Source organism: Perna viridis, chromosome 14 (assembly GCF_037379345.1).
Source record: "Perna viridis isolate PV_CMFRI_1.1 ecotype Kerala chromosome 14, ASM3737934v1, whole genome shotgun sequence".
NCBI lineage: Eukaryota > Metazoa > Mollusca > Bivalvia > Mytilida > Mytilidae > Perna > Perna viridis.
In genome coordinates, this window is record NC_142458.1 from 25848609 (window position 1) to 25866374 (window position 17766).

Genomic DNA, 17766 nt, shown 5'->3' on the forward strand with positions numbered 1-17766 from the left:
GTAGCTTCGAATTATCTAAATAAGTTGCCAATGCTTTGTGAAATTATCCACATCCTAAATATCAATGAAAACAAACTAGTAGAGTAATACGTAGCACCCCATGAAGTGGTAATTATAGCTTCGGAGATGTGTATTTACGTAATTTCAACATTCGAGAATCATCGGAGTGGTATAATCAAAAGTTAAGTAGCTAATATTTGACCATGAACGCGAACATATGTGACAGTTTTACGGAATTGTATGATATTGCTTCTTGAATTAATAGATATTCATAATTTGTAACATAATTCAATAACGTCAATGTCATGATACGTCTACGATTATGCCTACATATCAAATCAAACTCAGGTAAATTTAATGACGCAAATTTTTTCAAGTTATTTTTCAAACATGCGTATATTTTTATAAACTTGATATTGTGTCTAGGTAACAAAGGTAAGTTGAAGAAAGATAGGAAGTCCACGATTAGTTCAGAAAAAGCTTACGTCAACTAAAGCATTGTAAAACTCTTGCCTGTATTGGTGCACTCACAAGCACACCAAAATGAGATATGAGAGGTCTTGATTTGATATAAATGTATGTAATAGTCATATCTCTGACAGTAAGGTTTACCAATTAGATGCTTTGCTCTTAGCTCAGAATGAAATTATTTGATTGTATGGTTTAGGGCTGAAGATGAATTCTTTGTCCTCTAAATTTTTTATTTCCGTCATAATTTTTATTAGAAATCTCCTCCTGACTTTCCTTGATTGCTCAATAAAATCAAATGCAGTAGAACCTCGATGTGACGAACTCAGAAGATTCGAAATCTTAGATAACTCGAAATAATTTGACACTCTCGGCAAAACTCCCCTTACTCCAATACAAAATAATAAATTTGTTCATTCACGTTTCCTTACACTTGATTTAACTGTAAATATAGTATAGTTTACATTTGAAACTCTTGATAAGAAATTTCACGATTTCTCAGAGGTCAACGGGGTCAAAGTTCATGGTTGATATGTAAAGCAGGATCACGAGGAAGCCTTAACTATAATATATATGTATTTGAATACGGGCGTCTTTTCTTGAACAACAGCCGAGAAAACAAAATGTTCATGGTCAAAATCCTTTGTGTATTTCTTGGTGAGTTTTCATTCTTGTTATTGTAATTTGAAAATGATACGCACAATTAATTTGATTTATTTTAGTTATGAAAAAAATGAATTTAACAAAAGGACAAAACTTACGATTCATCTTGTTTGCAGAATAACTCATAGTTCTGAAGATGCACAGACTTGATATAAAACTGATATGCAGATGAAACATGAAACCGCTGAACAATGCAAAGTGTGCTGAGCATTTGCACTAATTTGAGACGTATTCGTATATTGAAGTTTTTTTCAAGGCAGTGCACTGTTATTGTCTCAAAACTGCAACAAAATGTAAAAAAGTCGTTCAAAGCAAGAAAAGCAACGTTTTTTGAGTGTTCATATCACAACTCATACGTTATGCCAGAGCTTGCCGAAACTACGCAGACTTTTTGTATTGCGCTAGAACTCTAACAAATAGGCTTCTGGAACAGGGTTATGTTGCTACAAGATTGAAGTCATCACTACAGAAGTTTTATGGTCGTTATCATGAACTCGTGGATCGTTATGGTGTATCCATCACCTGGTCCATGCTCCCAGTTTTTAGTGGAGTCCGAGTTACTCATTTACTTTTGTTACTTTGTATGTATGAATTTAGTTACTTTATGTTCTTTGTTGTGTATGTCTGTTTTCCATGTCTGGTTTTTGTCCCTGGATTACATTCTTTTGATTACCGCTATAACCTTGGTTCCCTTGATTACTCTTTTACTCGAAGTGGACGACATCCTTGCAACTCTAAAACAATGTAATGTTTGTGACGTCACAAAATAAAGTTTTATTTAGTCAATGAACGTATAGCACTCTTAAATAGACGGTCAATGCAATTTGAGTGCTAACAATGGTTATAATATAAAACTGTTTGGCCATTGAATGACTGAGCAAAAATATACTTCTACCGCTCGTCTGAAAGATATAGGGGCGATATTTAATATAACATATTATTTACTAAACATTGCAGCATTATAAAATTCGATATTATTACAACACTGAGGCGTACGTTCTTTGTATCACACTTGGTAGAGCTTTTCAGTGCTTCATTTGGCTTCCCATTTCAGTATTTGTGAGTTATAGTACTTCGTGTATACAAAATATGCTTGGAGTTTGATCTTTTTATATATTTTTTCTAATGCTGCTAATGGGAGGTTACTCCTCACAACATGTGTAATGCATACCAAAGTTTGCAATATTGAAATGAGTGGTGTTTTTGTAGTCAACAATATTTTTGACAAACCTGTACCCTAGAATATTTGTGGCAATTCTACCCCAAAACGAGTTGTGACAAAAACTTACCTATACATATAACGATGCTTGCAATTTTTATCATTATCTATTCATGACAGTGCTACTCTAGAATAATTCATTGCAACGCTACTACATTGCAAACAAATTATAACATATTTATAATTCCATAAAGTCTATCCAAAAACGATTCCAGATAAGTCAATCTTTATCAATATTGCTGTTAAAAGGTCACGTGACATTATTCTTACAAATGTCATATCAATTCACGATTCCATTCTTAATATAGTTCAAACACGGCATCCCTGGTTAGTATTTAACGTAAAACTTCTTTCGAATTTCATAGCTACTAAAATTCTTAAGTATTAATCTTAGTTGAATATTTTACATATCGATTGCTGAACTATATTGTTCTATAACTAGGTATCAACAAACTTATATAAGTCAGAGATAACTGAACATACCATTTCGCGGTTAAACTTATATCATCGTATCCGGAATTTCTGCAATGTACATGAATTTGCAACTGCCTGATCAGCAATTGAAACAAATATTCTATAACGTATTTTCACAAAATTAAACCTGAGAAGAAAATCTGGTTTTATATGAATCCCAAAACCGGAACAGTTAATTGACAATATAATCATGGAACAACATATAACAATGACAGACTAGCAAAAACAAGGTAAATTTAACCCTACACTTCAGACAGAAACCGTTCTATTTCCTGACAATCATTATTCAGCACTGATAGAAATGTATCAGAAGTATTGATGTGTTCTGAATTTCTGAGTTAAATAAAATTAAAGATAACAGCCATTTGGAAATTGCAACTGTTCCTGAAGCCGTAAAACACTCCCTCTTAAGTAATGGAAGTTTTCTAGACCATCTGTGATTGTGTTCAAAATCAACAATAGAATCAAACAGCAACTTTGATAAATTTAGATACCAGAATCGGGTGTCATACACTCCTATATGGGTCAAGTTTAAAAAAAAAAGCAACCATAAGCATGACCAAATTATGCATCGTCATATGCACGGTTTCTCTTGGGTCAAATATGGTATGTCACACGCAAATCCAAATAAGGAAGCTGCCTTATGCTTAAAAAGATTGGTTAAATAAGTAAAACTGGAAATCATATTTGGGGCCCCTTTGGTCCAGTCAGCAGCCATACTCTCCTTTACGGAAATTTTGGATCTACCATATTATGCATTCTATGATTTGCTGTTTATAACAAGGAATGACGCACTTAAATTCCATAACAGGATTTCATCAAATGTCCTACTTATTGCTGAGCCATCTCCATTATATTATATGTATTTAATATGATTTAGATATATTTGATATATCTCCTACATACACAGCCAAATGTGCCACATATGCAAATCATGTGGTACTCGATTCATATGATACACATTTGATGTAACCATATGATTGTGGCACATTTGTCGGTGTATATGTAATTGTTGTACCGTAGTCTTTTATTGATATTCCAGCATTTGCAGCCGTTGAATCCAGCCGATGGGGTGATCTTCTGACCAGTATATCACGTAAGTAATACAGAAGGCATTACGTCCAAAATTATGATTCGTTGGGTTGATACTTAGATACTTAGTTGAAATGTCTGATTTCTTAGTGTGAAAAGTTTTTGGTCGGTCGCAGAGCTGCAATATATTTGTGCTGGATAATTAACGGACTATACTCGATTGCAATAATACCGCTTACGATAGCTTACCATTCCGGAAAACCTTATGTCACTTCCGGTTTTTCTGTTCAAATTGCTTGTGATTTAGTTTTTTAGATTGACGTTTTGTTTCGATTTGTATGTGAAATCTATTATATTCGGTTCGCTACATTAAAAATGTAGACAATATTTGCTTTATGTGTATATGTTTAGGTCATAATCCTGGACTTTAACGTAATAATCATTCCAATATTGATTTATTGTTTAGCCGATATTTAGATACTAACGTATACAAAGTGCATATGTATATCTTATTTTTGTAGCAACATTTAATATTGTTACATAAACAGAATAACTGAATGGTACTGAAATGTAAATCGCATTAAAACTGTCTATATATGGTCCATTTCAATTAAAAATTAGTTATTCACAGAAAGTTCTATGCAACCTAGACTGAAATGTTTTGTTTTGGTAAAATAGTATTTGATTTTCTATGCTTTTAATAGCAGACATCAACGATTTTTATTGTCAACAATCAAATATTTTGTTATATTCATTGGAAGGATTAGAGACAGGTTGAAGTTTTGAAATATTTTTGTTATGTTGCTACAAGATTGAAGTCATCACTACAGAAGTTTTATGGTCGTTATCATGAACTCGTGGATTGTTATGGTGTATCCATCAGCACCATGAAAACTGATTTATTCAACGGGTCATAGTTTTCCTTCCATCGTTTGTCTACCCCGGACTTGACTTTTTATGAGCAACTCGGCGGATGTTTCTAGAAAAGCAGAGGACGCTTACCCTACCGGTGCACCTGGTCCATGCTCCCAGTTTTTAGTGGAGTCCGAGTTGCTCATTTACTTTTGTTACTTTGCATGTATGAATTTAGTTACTTTATGTTCTTTGTTGTGTATGTCTGTTTTCCATGTCTGGTCTTTGTCCCTGGATTACATTCTTTTGATTACCGCTATAACCTTGGTCCCTTGATTACTCTTTGTCATTGTCTTACATGTATATACAAAGCTCTGTTATCAGATACGTATTGCTGATCTTCCATTTTGTATTTCAAATTTCACAACTTGACATAAAACCTTTAACGGGACCAAATAAGGACAAAGTATCATTGCGTCAAGAAAATAAAAGCATAAACAAATCACGATTTATCAACATATGTCTCGACATTTAATCAATATGAAAAATAAAGTCCATTATTGCTTAGACTTAAAAGAAGCCTAAATGTAAATATCAAAGTAGATTAAGTGGAATCTGTACACGATCAAGACTTTAACAAATTTTGATATGGCTTTGTCTACACCAATGTCATTTAATTAGGACAATATTAGGGTGCATGATATAGGCACTCATACAAAAACAAAATTCTAACCATTTTAATATGCACATCAAAACACAATAATCTACCTATTTAAAAAAAAGTAAATTAATTTATTTCCAGAGCAATGGAGTTCACAACACAACCAAGATGGTGAGAAGGTCATACTGTTATTGTTAGTTTTGAGTTTTTTGAGTTTCTGATTGCGCAAGAATTATGCAAACATAAAGAAAACGGTCACATTTATTTGTTTGTAATATGTCTTAGGGTTTTGTTAGTGATATATACTTGAGCAGGTTAAAGTAATAAGAAAATGTGTATACAAAACCGGATTTATCTCTTTTTATGTATTCTGTTGACTTTCAGGAGGCAGACAAAGGATAGGGGACAAAACTCTTGAAATAAGTGATATGTTTGTATCATATTCGATATCGTTAAAGCCTGTAAACCATTTATATGAAGCAGAATGGAATTCATTTAAGTTACATACATATATATATGAGATATCCAAACGAATCAATGATTTATAAGAGAAATGTCCTTCAACCTAAGTCTACCCTCTTAAGCGTGTTTTATTCCAGGGACGCATTGTGACCACGAAGACAGAAAAGATCGTAAGTAAATAGCGGTAATTGGTAAGATTTCCTGGGGGAAGTATCTCAGGATATTGTTATTTGTTGTTTCAAAACAATATCAGATGAAATGATAATAATTATAAAAAAACCAATTAAATAAAACAATAAAAACTAAACAAGAAATATTGTTATTGCTGAACGATTATTTGTGGTACATTTCTTCTAAATTTGTTGTTCGCTGCGGTTAACTTTAAGAATACAACGTCTTAGTTCGTATTTCAAAATACGAATCACTTAAACAAGTGTCTTTTTTTCGCAATGAAAAGTACATGACAAATTCAAGATGGCCCGACCGTTCACTTGCTGAGCATATCGATTTCAAAAAGTAACATTTTTGTAAATTTGATACAAATTACCAATTAAAATAACTATCCTATGATTCAACATAACATTTCAAAAATGACTCTATACAATATACAATACTTGTATTTTACAACACAAAATTCAGATAAACAAACTCAAGGCATACAAAGAAGGAATTCATCCAGTAGTATTCAGTATATTATAACACATATTATTGTCAGGCTCATATGTATTTCAAGCGTGTTCTTTATCATTGCTTCCAATGCACGCAAATATGTGTTATCAGTTATTATTCTTCTCTCCACAGATGCAATAAATCTACTGAATGAATGGGTAAAACACCATCACTATGATGGTAAGTTTAACACTACATGGCACATTCAGTTAGTGTTCTTTAAAATTAGTTTTTGATGGAAGAATGTATCTAAATTTACACCATCTCCATAGATTGATTTAGATATCAACTATTTATTTCTTGGGAAACTACAGGTTGATGAAGTATTAATATGTTAACACATTTAGGTTTTACGAAATATTTTGTTACATGTAAAACTTACTATACATGTTTTAGGATATTCAGATTACGTTGAACTGCGTCCTCTTTTTCAGCTGTACAAAAATTATATCATGATATATACCACAAAGATCTTCCTGGAAGGAGGAAAAGTAAGTACATTTGTTAACTACGTTTTGAATTATGATCTTCCTACATTCATAATATAATACTTTTATCAAGAGTTCACTTGTACAGCATTTTACAATATATAGGATATGATTGGTATTTTTTAAATTTAATCGAATAGTTGTGCAAAAAGTAGAAAGTAACATCCCTGTTACTGAAATTATGATAACAGATTGGCATAATAAATAACAAGGCATCACGCAATCTGATTTCCATTTATATGTATAACGATTTCTTATCAATTTGAACCAAAAATATAAAAAAAAACAAACAAACAAACAAATAAAAAAACAAAAAACAAACAAAAAACAAAAAACAAAATGTACAGTGCAATATTGTACCTAGGAAATTTCATGAAATCATTCTGATGATGACGATAATAAAATAAGCATTTCATACCAAACCCAAAACAAGAGTTACAGATGCAATATAAGGCTAATGTGTAAAAAGTTTATCAAGACTTGTTTGCATATTGAAATCAACATTATCATTCTCATATTACATTATATTGTTAACAAAACGTTTGAAGATCTTAGAGGATCTTTTGGCTGCAAACATTTTTTTGTGATTTTTATAGGACAATTTCATTACCAATATAAAGATGATTTCGATGAAGCCTTCAATCATCATAATACAGTCCCAGATTGTAAGTAAATATATTAGTTGCATCCTTATCAAACTATTAACGTTCAGAAAATCCCATCCTTATTATCAACTTTCAACGTCCCATGCTTATTTTTCCACCAACCTCGTGTCATAAACTATTACCGTCCCTCCACTATCATTATTCAACATATCCCATTCCTATCAAATAATCATACATGTACTACCAACTAGATACCATTCTAAACAAGCGATCAAGTATTTGTACCTCATAAAATCATTTCAGAACCGTCTTTATCAAGTCAATAGAATACCGACATACCAACCCTTGTTTGTATAATCATCATCCTCGAACATCATAAATACATCATTCGCCATTAATTGATGTACTAAATTCATTGTTTATGATGTGAAAATGACAGCAATGACATTTGTTAGCAGTATATCAATACATTTTTCACAAACACACACATGTACTTGAAAGTAGGTAAATAAATACGCCACTAAAAAATAAAATATAATTGACGGTTAATGTTCAACTAACGCGAATGTTTTATACATAGTGTACTACTTGCATTGTACAACATATGGTCTCAGTTTTGTTTTCCAGATATGCACGTTGAGAGTTACATCGCTACAATGATGAACCAGGGATGTAGAAACGAAATCATGAAGTGGATTGAAAGTACGAAGATAAGAATTTATAGCTAAAGTCTAAGTTGCTTACAAGTGTTAATTAAACAGATGGGGAATACGGACAGTAATACTCACTGAGAATTACCCTTCTTTTCAGACACACATGAAATAGCTCCATTCGGTGATAAAATTCTTCTTTAAATTGTGAAGAATATACTGAACAAAACAAATGTTCAATTAAAATGATTATCGTTTACTTTGATAATCGCTGGGTGTCTAACATTCCAAATATTTCGGTGGTACACTTCCTTGATTTTCTTTTTCAGCTTCATGATGTGTAATGATTTTAAATATGTGTTAGGTTTGTTTGAATTTGGATTGGAAAAACAATGCAAACTTTACAATTGTCACTGTAATAGATTTAAATACGTTCTTTGCACTGAAGTTAAAAGTCACAGTGGAACACAGCAAAGTTAGTCATGTTAATAAAAGATAAAACATGGGCTGTTGTAATATTTATAAGTGTTAAGGGGTTCGTTACGGTGGTGACGTGGGGTTTTTGAAAGCATGCAATGTTTGTTTTTATGAGTCAATTCTCTTTTTGCGTGTGTTAAGGGGTTTTAAATGGTTAATTCAAGCATTTACTATCGGCCAGATAAATGTGATTAAGACGTGGCAATTACCCATCAATATATATGATGTATTCTATATTACAAGTCACATATTAAGTTACCGAACTTGATTGAATGTCAAAACTTGTTCTTAGAAGCATACAATTCTTGTTTTTATCAGGCATTTCTCTGTTTTGCGTGTTTTAAGATCTAGCTCATACACATCAAGCACATACAGAAAAACCAACCACACAGGCGGCAACTACGAAAGGTCATGTAAATGTGCATGCTCAAACAACACACCCAACAAAAACTACAACACGTGCCCCAACGACGACACAGTCGCCACCTGCTACAACTGTGATTGACATTACAAGTAAGAACACATATATTTTATTAGATACATTCATAATTACGAGATATTGTGTATTTTATTTTAAGACAACGTAGAATGCTATCAATATTGCGAATAGTGTTTTCAGAAAGTTTATGCAATATTTCATAGCATTATTGTTTGATTCCCCTGTTTTTGTATTGAAAACTCTCAACACTGATACATGCAGTAATAAGCACACAAGGACAAAATACCAAAAGTGCCTTTTCCTAATTTATTATTGTGTACCATAAATGTAAGAATTTATTTCTATTTCACTGAAGTTAAAACATGTGCTGAATGTACATATATATATATATATATATTTATATATATATATATATATATATATATATATATATATATATATATATATATATATATATAGAATCAAGTTTAAGCTACAGCCAGACTGTAGAATCAATTTAAGGGTGCAAATTCGATCAAAAGTTGAAAACTGATTGAAGATAAATATTATTCATTTGCTGCCGAATCACACAACATTTCCTTTTTTTGACAAGAGTATGCCTGCAATCCAGTCACATTTGTCACTGCGCTAGCTACTAGTTCCCAGTTGCTTAATGATAACGCTGGACTATGTACTGACGGAAGTAAAAGTCAACCAGAAGCTTTAGTTCTTGAATCATGCAAAGCTCCGACAACAACAGATTGGAGACAGGGCACAAAGGTAACCAATCAACAAGATACGTCAGCTTTATTTTGGTGTTTAGACAATGTATTAGACAACTACATTGAGCAGCTTGTAATGTTTGATCAGTTTTACCTTGACTATACTTACCAGACTTTTTGTATCGCGCTAGAACTCTAACAAATAGGCTTCCGGAACAGGGTTATGTTGTATAGTCAAGGTAACTAACAACAAAAGAATGGGTAAGAGTAATCAAGGGAACCAAGGTTGTAGCGGTAATCAAAAGAATGCAATCCAGGGACAAAGACCAGACATGAAAAACAGACATACACAACAAAGAACGTAAAGTAACTAAAATCATACATACAAAGTAACAAAAGCAAATGAGCAACTCGGACTCCACTAAAAACTGATAGCATGGACCAGGTGCACCGGTAGGGTAAGCGTCCTCTGCTTTTCTAGAAACACTCATTCTCTTGTAGTTAGTTACTACTTGTTGGCTTCTTGACACAAATTAATACACTACATTTTTGGTGTTGTTGCGTAAAAGCATATCGAACCTACATTTATAACCACGTTAATGTTCCAGTGCGCCTCTTTGTTCTAGGTTGTCGGTAACTGTAAAAACATACCAGATTATTCACCAATTGGAACCTTTATCTTTGGAGAGTATGAATTAAACGGACTCCATATGGCAGGAGTTCTTACGGAATGTACAGCCACCGGATTCAAGGTACGTTAGAAATGATAGTTATAATTTTCCCCTTAAAGTTGCGTTTTGTACTTATTTGATTGAACAACTTTTGACCGTTCAATTTATGTTCAACGTTAAATTCAAGCTTATTTATGTAATGCTATGAGTGTTATCTGGCAAAAATACTTTTCTTGTAACGTTTTACATAACGGAAATATCGTTCACTTAATGATACTTACAACTAACACATCTTTTTTTTGTATTTAAATAAAGATATTTCGCATTTTTTTACAATGAATGAAATACAATAATATAAATGTTTTCGGACATATATTTAATATAAATATTCGAATTATGTATTTAAAACTTCTGTTGATATTAGAAATTTTCTTTCCATGAAGAACAATTTTATAAGAATATTCAAATTTCATTTCTTACTTACGCTTGACGTGTATATCATTTTCAATTCGTAAAATGAAAAACAAAGTAAATCGTAAACAATACGATATGGAAAATGTGTTGTTTGTCGAGATTCATTCTCACTACTACCGTTTCCTATCATAATCCTTTCTGATAAAAATGTCTTTGTTATCAAGACTTCGTTATTTCAAGCATGATGAATATATTTTTAGATGGCTATTCAGCTGTGTGGACACCCAGTCGATATCATTGAGCTAAAATCAGGTGCCGCCAACGAAAGAGAAAACGCAGACAACTACTACGCTATTACTTGGTGAAAATAAAATTTTGATAATCGTTTCTTCTTTAAGTAATATAATTAGTGATAATTGGTGGTGACAACATACAATTTATTTGACCTCTAAAAATTCCATAGGGTAACAAAAAATCAGTAAAACAAATTATATTATAGACGATACACTTCAAACGATACAGTAAATAGGTAAAGTTTTCTTGTTCATGGAGTTCATTCTTTGTTGAGAACTCCACATGATTTCGAAATAGATATAGTACTTCACCATTTTGAAACAGTCGGATCAAAATGGATTATACTTGGATCCGATACCTCTTTTCCGTCTAAAATTCATCACAGATCATTATACTTTGTCTTGTTCAACTACTTACAACTCTTTAATATTAGTATAAATTAATATCTGCCCAATTAACAATGTATCAGAAAGAGCGGACCCAAAATTAAACTTTCTTCATTTAGTAGTACAAAAATCTAAATCTGAAAAATCGAATTTCAATACTTAATGTATATTTGTAAAGATCGGTATATAATTTCTCTTCCTTGTTCATGAGAATTAACCAATATTAGTAGAAAGTGCCCAAATTTCACGTAATAGATAAACAATGAAATGCCGTTGACTTGCAGAAAAGAAGCCATGAGTCCGAAGTGCGATTTTTTTATGAATCAACGGCATTTTATTGTTGCTATTACTTAAGCTATTGTTTTGACGTCCCGGAATAAACCTAATTTGATTTCCAATTAAGCCTTTTGTGTATTTCAAAGGAGCTAAATTCGTGTCGGGTATGTATCGGATATTTCCAACATTAGTGTATCTGTTCGTTAAAAGACGTTTCGACGACATATAACAGCTTCGATCAATATCAGTTGATGACAAAGAATTCCTATGAAATGACATAACACTAGAGCCAGGTCGTCAATTCGAATATTTGTTAGTGTCCGATCAACATTGTTGTCGTAGTATTGTTATCAAATGGAAAAAGCTATAAGGTTTTGTCTCACTTTTTTATGCAAGGTAAAGTACATGTACTCTGTGACACATTAAAGTAGCCAAGGACGTGAAAACCGAAATGTGCTTGAAATATCTCATACATTACTTTGGCAATATACATGTTTTTGTATCAATACGATTTGCTGCGAACTATGTCGCATCATAGATAAATGGTTACATGTAAGTGTCGCTAAGTAGGGATCAGATAGTGTGTGTGAAACATGTTAGGAAATAATCCACCATTTAGACAGTATTAGTTGATAATTTGTACCATCAAATCAAGAAAGGAAGCCAGGAGTTTTCTTTTGATTTTAGCAAATTAGGTGAATAGTTCATTACAATAAACTGCAAATGAACATTTCAAGTACACGTAATGCTCTAAAAAACCTCAATTTTTTAACATTCTATATTCAGTACTGTAAATATGAAAATGGTAATTTCTGATTGAGAGGATTTCTTTGAACAAAATTATACCAGCCGGGGTTCCTCGGGAAAAGGGATTGCTAAGACATTATTTTCCATTTTATGTCAATTTTACACATACAAATGACAAATTGTCCAATAAAAAGGAGGATATCAAAGCAATGCATCCCCTGGTTCCGCCATGCACTAAGTGTGTCCAGCTGGTTGTTCGTCCGTCAGCATGGAGTTTCATAGTTTTTCTCGAAAATTTCATTAATTCAACTTTATCTTTTAGATGATTATTTCTTCTACGAAATGATAAATTGTAGGCGTTTTATTTTCTAAAATGTCAGTCCAGAATAAATCACTTTTTCCGCCTTTGACACTAGTCTGTAGAAAAATGCATGAGGTGCACGCAATAGACGCCCATACCACGTGATCCATTCATGTTGGTCTTAAAGGACAATTGATTGTGAAAGCAAAGCGCCCATCATCACTAACGAAGCAAGCAGAGAGCACAGTCAATTGCCAGTTCGTGAAAAACAAACTGTCCAAAGGACTATCGAAAACCCAATTGTGGATGTGTATTCATATATTTAGTTTTATAAAAATGACTGAACTTTATCGTTCTTTTTGGACTAGTGGTAATTATTGGCTTACTGATAAACGGAACAACGGCTTATACTTTCTAAAGATCACTCCCTGCGTTGGTTTTGGTAATGTTTGTCTATTGTTTGTCCATCGTTGATTCGTAAAAATGAATCGACTGTTTTAAAAACAAATTGTCGTTACAGCAACGGTTTCAGCTTTTTAGTATTATTGTGTTTACAATTTCGATGCAATCCATTGCAAAAGTGTATGAATATTGTTTACATTTATGAGTAATTTGTCTTCATGCTGTCAGTTAGCAAAAATGTGGATTTCCAGTATCATTTATTCAAGTAAATTTTGTGAAGGTTTCTAAGATCATTGACCATTGGCATGATGATTTTTAAAGCCTAATTTTCTAAGCTTTGCTATGGTATGCAACTTTTAGATGTCATTTGTCATTGGAATTCACAGTGAAACTGGTCTTTAACATGTAAAGTAATGGAAACATTAGAGGTGGAGAGTACGACCTTGTCGGAGAAGCAAATTAGCTTAATCCGAAAGGCTTGGATACATAACATTAAAATTCTAATGGAGCAGCGTTACTTTATAACGCATACAGTATACCCTTAAGTTACTAACTTAAATATGGTCAAATAAATATTATTTAAATCAACGTTCATATCAAGGACTGCGTATCTGAATTGACGCAGATGAAAAAGATACTGTCAAATATTGCATAGTGAAGTGTGCATGAATAATTTGAAATACACATTGTTCTATTTTTAACAACCACTTCTTCATATCCTGTTGAAAGCCGATATATTATTTAATGCATAATTTCTGAATGTTAGAGTAAGACAGAATATGTCATCGCAAAATAACTTTCTTGAATTGTTCATAAATGACATTTATAAGCGAGAGTGTGTTTTCAGAATCGACGAGGAAGAAGTTGATTTCATAAGATCAGGCATTCAGGATATTGTGATTAAAATTGTGAATAAAATAATTGCGTATAACCCATTTACTGTACACTATGATTCGTTGAAGAGGGTGGTAAAAACTTTAAATGATGATATCAAGTTCTTTACCGAAAGGGGGGGAAAATTAACAAGGATTTCCAAATGCACCGAGAATGACATTATGAAGGTTGGTAGTTTTTATGAAGGTACACGAAATAGATTCCCTGATGAGTTTGATTTTATTTTTCCTGTTTATTGTTTTGAAAAAACTGGCTGCATGTCTTACTCATCGGCAAATGTGATTTCATCTATTTTGGATAAAACATATTCAATAATGTTCTATCAAATGACTGAACCGACAATGACGGAAACGGAAAGAGGAAGTCTTTGTTATATTTCAGGCGAGAGAAATAGGAAAATAATTTACTCGGGCACTGCTGGTAAAAAGGTCCAGCAAAGAAATTGTCATTTTTTTATTTCAACAATTCAAAAGAAAGAACTGAAATCATAGTAGATCTCGTACCTGGTGCTATACTTAAAGAGTCTGCAAGCGATACTGAACAGATTGTGAAGGCGTATTGTCGACTAGAGCCTTTCCGAAAATTTGTATCGTCTCCAGGAACCTTGCTATTTGTACAGGGTCGGGTTGCATTTACCACCACTGAGGTATATTTTATGAGGGATGTATTACAAGCTGGTCATCGAAAAATGTACTGTGTTCTTAAGTACTTGATCAACGGAGACGCCGATATTTCTCATCATGCTCAAGAGTATTCGTCGTACATTATAAAGACTTGTATAATTCATCATTATTTTAAATGTAAGTATGCAGAAAAAGGCGAGATCATGTCTTCTAACTGTATTCTAGATGTATAAAGACAGTAAAAGCATACCGAAAATTGTAAATATGAATATGAACACATTAGCTGGCAAATCGAAGGAAAATCGAAACATGGTCATGTTACCATGGCTAGAGAAGTTGGTTCTAAAGTTGAAGACACTAAATTCCACTATAAATATATATAACTATCAACTTATTATGAGAGAACATAGGTCAGTAGCTGAACAGTTCAGCTACGACCTTTCACACCATGAAGCAAATGGCAGCTCTTTGGATGAGAACGAGCCTTTGGACTGTCTTCCTTTATTTGAAGATTTATAATATAGAGCAGTACAACTTACAGTACATTTTAAATTACCTGTTCTTCCTTACACACATTGTACATGAAATAGCTCTACTTTTATCCTTCCAAAACTTGAAGCAATAAACTGTTATTCTGTTCACGTTGCTTAAAGTCGAAGTGCGGTTTCATGTATTTAGTCTCCTAGTTTTGTGATTTGTTTATTTTATGAGGTCTGACTTACTATTTATATTCATATATATCTAAATACAATATACGCATTGAATTGCACTCAAATGTATCAATTTGATGTTGTTTTATATCATATCTTTAGATTAAAATATAACTTTTTTATATGCATTATAAGTATTTGTTTACACCCTTTAATTATTACCCTATTTTGCATTCCCTATATCACACCTCTAGACCTATATCCATTCCCTATATCACACCCCTAGACCTATATCCATACCCTATATCACACCCTAGACCTATAACGCATACCTTATATCACACCCCTTTACAGTTCATACTTGAAGTATGGTTAAAGTGTAATCAAGGGAACCAAGGTTTTAGCGGTAATCAAAAGAATGTAATTCAGGGACAAATACCAGACATGGAAAACAGACATACACAACAAAGAACATAAAGTAACTAAAATTAAACATACTAAGTAACAAAGTAACAAAAACATTTCGGACTCCACTAAAAACTGGGAGCATGGACCAGGTGCACCGGTAGGGTAAGCGTCCTCTGCTTTTCTATAAACATCCGCCGAGTTGCTCATAAAAAGTCAAGTCCGGGGTAGACAAACGAGGAAAGGAAAACTATGACCCGTTGAATAAATCAGTTTTCATGGTGCAGATGGATACACCATAACGATCCACGAGTTCATGATGACGACCATAAAACTTCTGTAGTGATGACTTCAATCTTGTAGCAACATAACCCTGTTCTAGAAGCCTATTTGTTAGAGTTCTAGCGCGATACACAAAGTCTGCGTAGTTTCGTCAAGCTTTGGCATAACGTATGAGTTGTGATATGAACACTCCATACGCAGGTGCTGAAGGGATGCTGCCACAGATGAAAGGAATGTTGACAATTCTGAATGAAAAGTCATGACATTTGTCGTAAAGTTTGGTCAATAGTTTTCCTTCACCATCGATTTCTAAGTGTAGGACAAGATATGAGGCTGACTTCACAGTGTCTGTATTATCCTTTATCTCAAGTTCTTTTGGGTAGATGCGATGTATCAAATCCCGAAATTAGGATTGTTTAAAGATAATACGTCATCTATATAGCGGTAACTGAGATTGAAGATCTAGCCAAACGATATTCGTTCTTTCTAATCAGATCAGCTATAGAGTCAGCCTCATAAAAGTGAAGGAATAAGTCAGCAAGTAAAGGAGCACAATTTGTTCCCATTGGAATGCCGACCGTTCCACCACACTGGACAAATATGTTGTCGATTAAAACATCTTCTTCTGTATATTTGGAAGATGATTTGGAATTATTTCTTACAAAGTATGAGGAATCTCTACCAAGAATTATATATTTGTATCTAGGTGTACCATCTTTTTTTGGAAAAACAACGATGTACAATGTTTTTAAGTCGGGATTTTAGCTAAGTATGGGGAATAAAAGTATACAGTGTTGACAAATCATAGGTTTTAATGATATTATATTCAGATAATAGTCTTGAACTGATTGTATGATATAGATATATGATATGATAAAAATGACAGGTTAAATTCTGTATCAGCCCTCGACCTTTATCACCACGTGGGCCTATGGCCCTTGGGTTATAAAGGATCCCGGAGTCTCGGGTTGATACAGCATGTAATACAGATTTTGATATGTAATATTTTTACCAATTTGTAACCCTCTCATGCATTTATTTCGATTACGATCTTCATATTAGTCATGGAAAGTGAAATTACCTTAATATTGACTTGATTAGTAATATTTATCGATCTATTTCAGTTTGTCTGCATTGAGATTTGCAAGCCGTAACGCTTAATTTTACGTCTTGTTGAAATGATGCGGTTGGTTGACGCTATTTATGATTCCTATAGCTGAAATATTGCTGCTCGGTCGTTAAACCCCAATTATCAATCAATGAGGACTTGGGAAAGTATCCTTACCAGATGTTGAGATTATTAAATGTATGATTTGTATTATTTTTATTAGCAAATATTGCGTTTCCCTTACTTGAGAAAACACAATAATTTGCGATTGCCATTCCTGTTTACATTTTACCGGGACATTGCGCGTGTTTGTCAGTTATGATGTCATCAGCATATAAAGAGAGGCCTACTATCGGCTTTAAGCAGATTCTGAATCTCAATTGCTGATTGAGCAGTCACTTCCGAAGCCAAAAACAGAACCATACCAACCTTGGTTTAGTATTACAATGGGTG

General features: G+C 33.0%; 1 protein-coding gene across 1 annotated transcript; it reads left to right on the plus strand.

Moving 5' to 3' along the window:
• Positions 1-968: 968 nt before the first annotated feature.
• LOC148598779 (uncharacterized) lies at positions 969-11330 on the plus strand. The gene is made up of 12 exons (XM_088561805.1): positions 969-1125; positions 3867-3920; positions 5511-5540; positions 5969-6001; positions 6633-6680; positions 6935-6991; positions 7585-7653; positions 8221-8295; positions 9066-9233; positions 9752-9918; positions 10487-10612; positions 11206-11330. Exons 1-12 carry the CDS (start codon positions 1092-1094, stop codon positions 11308-11310), a joined length of 966 nt encoding a protein of 321 aa, XP_088417931.1. The 5' UTR covers positions 969-1091; the 3' UTR covers positions 11311-11330.
• The last annotated feature ends 6436 nt before the right edge of the window (positions 11331-17766 follow it).

Coding starts and splice junctions, on each gene's coding strand:
- LOC148598779 (XM_088561805.1), top strand. CDS start 1,092: ATGTTCATGGTCAAAATCCTTTGTGTATTTCTTG. Junction 9,234..9,751: donor AACTGTGATTGACATTACAA/GTAAGAACACAT, acceptor TTTTTTGACAAG/AGTATGCCTGCAATCCAGTC. Junction 10,613..11,205: donor GTACAGCCACCGGATTCAAG/GTACGTTAGAAA, acceptor ATATATTTTTAG/ATGGCTATTCAGCTGTGTGG.